This window comes from Anopheles darlingi, chromosome 2, assembly GCF_943734745.1.
Source record: "Anopheles darlingi chromosome 2, idAnoDarlMG_H_01, whole genome shotgun sequence".
In the NCBI taxonomy this organism is placed as follows: Eukaryota; Metazoa; Arthropoda; class Insecta; order Diptera; family Culicidae; genus Anopheles; species Anopheles darlingi.
In genome coordinates, this window is record NC_064874.1 from 82,896,153 (window position 1) to 82,898,652 (window position 2,500).

The 2,500-nt window shown below is 45.4% G+C and overlaps 1 protein-coding gene across 1 annotated transcript in view; it reads right to left on the reverse strand.

Moving 5' to 3' along the window:
- LOC125960194 (neural cell adhesion molecule 1-like) overlaps positions 1-2,500 on the reverse strand; it is a 217,958-nt gene that overhangs the window by 11,166 nt on the left and 204,292 nt on the right. Inside the window, exons 10-11 of the mRNA XM_049693435.1 lie at positions 1,476-1,606; positions 1,035-1,194 (exon numbers count right to left, since the gene is read on the reverse strand). Coding sequence (XP_049549392.1) covers positions 1,035-1,194; positions 1,476-1,606 — 291 coding nt within the window. The remainder of the gene's footprint in view (positions 1-1,034; positions 1,195-1,475; positions 1,607-2,500) is intronic.

A 2,500-nucleotide genomic window follows, 5' to 3' on the forward strand; every position in this document is an offset into this window, starting at 1 on the left:
CGTTGCAAACCGTTGCCAAGGTGGTCGGCATGCTCGGATGCTTTTGTTCGCTTGTGCAGTAGCATAGCAGCGCCGTTTCTCAGGGCTTACTGCTGCTGCTGCTGCTGCTGCGGCTGAATAGTATTTGTACCACAATGTATTCGAAATGAAGCAATCTTCAGGCAAACAACGGAGACGGCAACTCCGGACGACGGCGGTATGTGTTTCATGCTCGGCATTTCATTTTTGTCGTTCCATTTTCAAGCGAAACATTACAAAATGTCCCTTTGGGAGGGCCTTTGGTAATGTCTTCAAATGCTTCAGAATGTTGATATGTCAGTGTTTGAATCATCTACGCATCAACTGCATCTGTATCATGGAATGAATGTTGCGGTAAATGAAATAGGAATGTTGCTGCTCACATTCAATCACGATTGAGACGAATATTGTGAAGTTCCTTGTCAAAAGTGCCGTTCAATCAGCATTTGAATACACTTTCAATATGACTACAGCCTCGCTTTATCGTCTTTTATAAAGTGTGATTTTTTAATAGGACCAACAGTTTCATTTCAATGACTCTAGGAATAAACTTTTTTTTTCAATTAAAACCTTATTAATAAAAATAAACAACTCAATAAAAAATAGTTACATATGGCTGAGGAAGAATTGTCCGTGATTTAATGCAAAGTGCGCGACAAAAAGATTTGCATGGCCACAAAATTATTCTGGGAGTTTTTTGCTGTTGATTTCATGCGTTCTGCTACCAAATACCTTTTCTTTTATTTAAGATGTGATCCTTAATACCTACGCACTTAAATAATTTGTTTAAATAATAATCAAATGTACAATGTTGAATTACATAATAAAACCAATTCAACATTACATTCCATTACACCTCATTTGTGATTTCTTTAAGAAGGGTCGTTACTGTGCTCGTTGCGTAAACTATTGATGCATCGATTTGACTTTGACATTCAATGCCACAGCTACTAACAAGATTCAACAAAATGGGTTTCCCCGCTTTTAAACCGTCAGCTCTGGTTCAGGATACTTACATTTCACGCGTAGCGCCAGCTGGTTGCTGACCGTTTCGCCTTCCGCGTTGATCGCGCTGCACGAATAGTTGCCGGACGTGTTGCGGGTGACCTTCTGCAGCACCAGACTCTGATTGGATCGTATCACCCGGGCGGTCGCATTGTGCGTGATCATGAGCCCCTGTTTCGAAGAAGCGGAATGTAACTTGCTTATGCTTTAAGAAACGGAAACTCCTGGTGGCATTAAAGGAAACTCCTAGATTGTCGAGCCCGGAAGTAACACTCGTTTATTGCTTGTTTCGATACCGGGATGACCAGTCAGGGCGTGTGCTCGCTCCAGGAATTGAAACATCCTGCATCGAACAACGACACACGCGGTTGATCGGTATCGAAAGAAGTAACCATGCAGGAGAAAGAGGAGAACGGGTAGGGGGGGTAGTATTGGCCATAAATAACACTTACGTCGTGGAGCCAGTGTAATTTCCTCCACGGTGGGTTCGCCTGCACGTGACACTCGAAGTAAACATCGTCCCCCTCCTTGATGTCGTCCGCCGATAACGTTGAACCGAGACGCAATGATACGATCGGTGGATCTGTGGAGCCGCAAAATGGTAGGCGAAGGTTAGGAAAGGGATGACCGGGCAGGACACAAGAAGCTGAGAGAAATAGAAAATAAAATTCCCCAAAATCCTTGCGTGCACGCGACCACACGGTGTCACTGGCAGCACAGAGTGTCAAAGCGTAGAATTCCGACGAACTTTTTCGACCTTCATCGACACCAGCCTGAGTGTGTGTGTGTGTGTGATTTGGGGTTAGGAGGGTTTTTCAGGGAAAGTTTCTCCGGCAAGCAAAGCTGCCCCCAGGAACATGAAGCTCGAGTAACAATGATGGCAGCCGCCTGCCGCTAAAGGAGATAAATCATTCGGACTAATCTTTTCCTCCCCCCGAACACCGAAATCGATGAACCGGAATCTCATCCGGCTCCATTCCACACCAGCAGAAGCGAGGGAAATGGACCGAAAGGTCAGCTTGAGTCCGCACGACTCTCTCCGTCGTTCATCTCCGCCCGGGATCCCGATGCGGTACCGGATCATTATGGTGTGTCCGGGAAAAATATAATACCATTAACTCGTTGTGAATGCCGGCCTGTCTTCATTCCCTACCAGCATTTATGTGTGTGTGCCTGAGAAAGGGAGTGTGAGCGTGGCAAAATTTGTAGCCTCATTGTAATCAAGATATTAAGTAGATTTAGGTTGGATTTTCTTTTGTAAAACGTGCCCAGCGCTCGACTCACTGGCAAGTCGCAAAGTTTAGGTACCAGGCACGAGGTCTTCGTTTGTATTCCAGGACGACGGACGCGCACGCCGGAATATCCTTATCGGCGATCCGACGATCGAATCGACTGTTTGGGGTTATTTATTTTTTGATATTTAACGGCAACACCAAGCACCGGGAGTGATGTTGGGTAATGAATAGATCCACGGTAC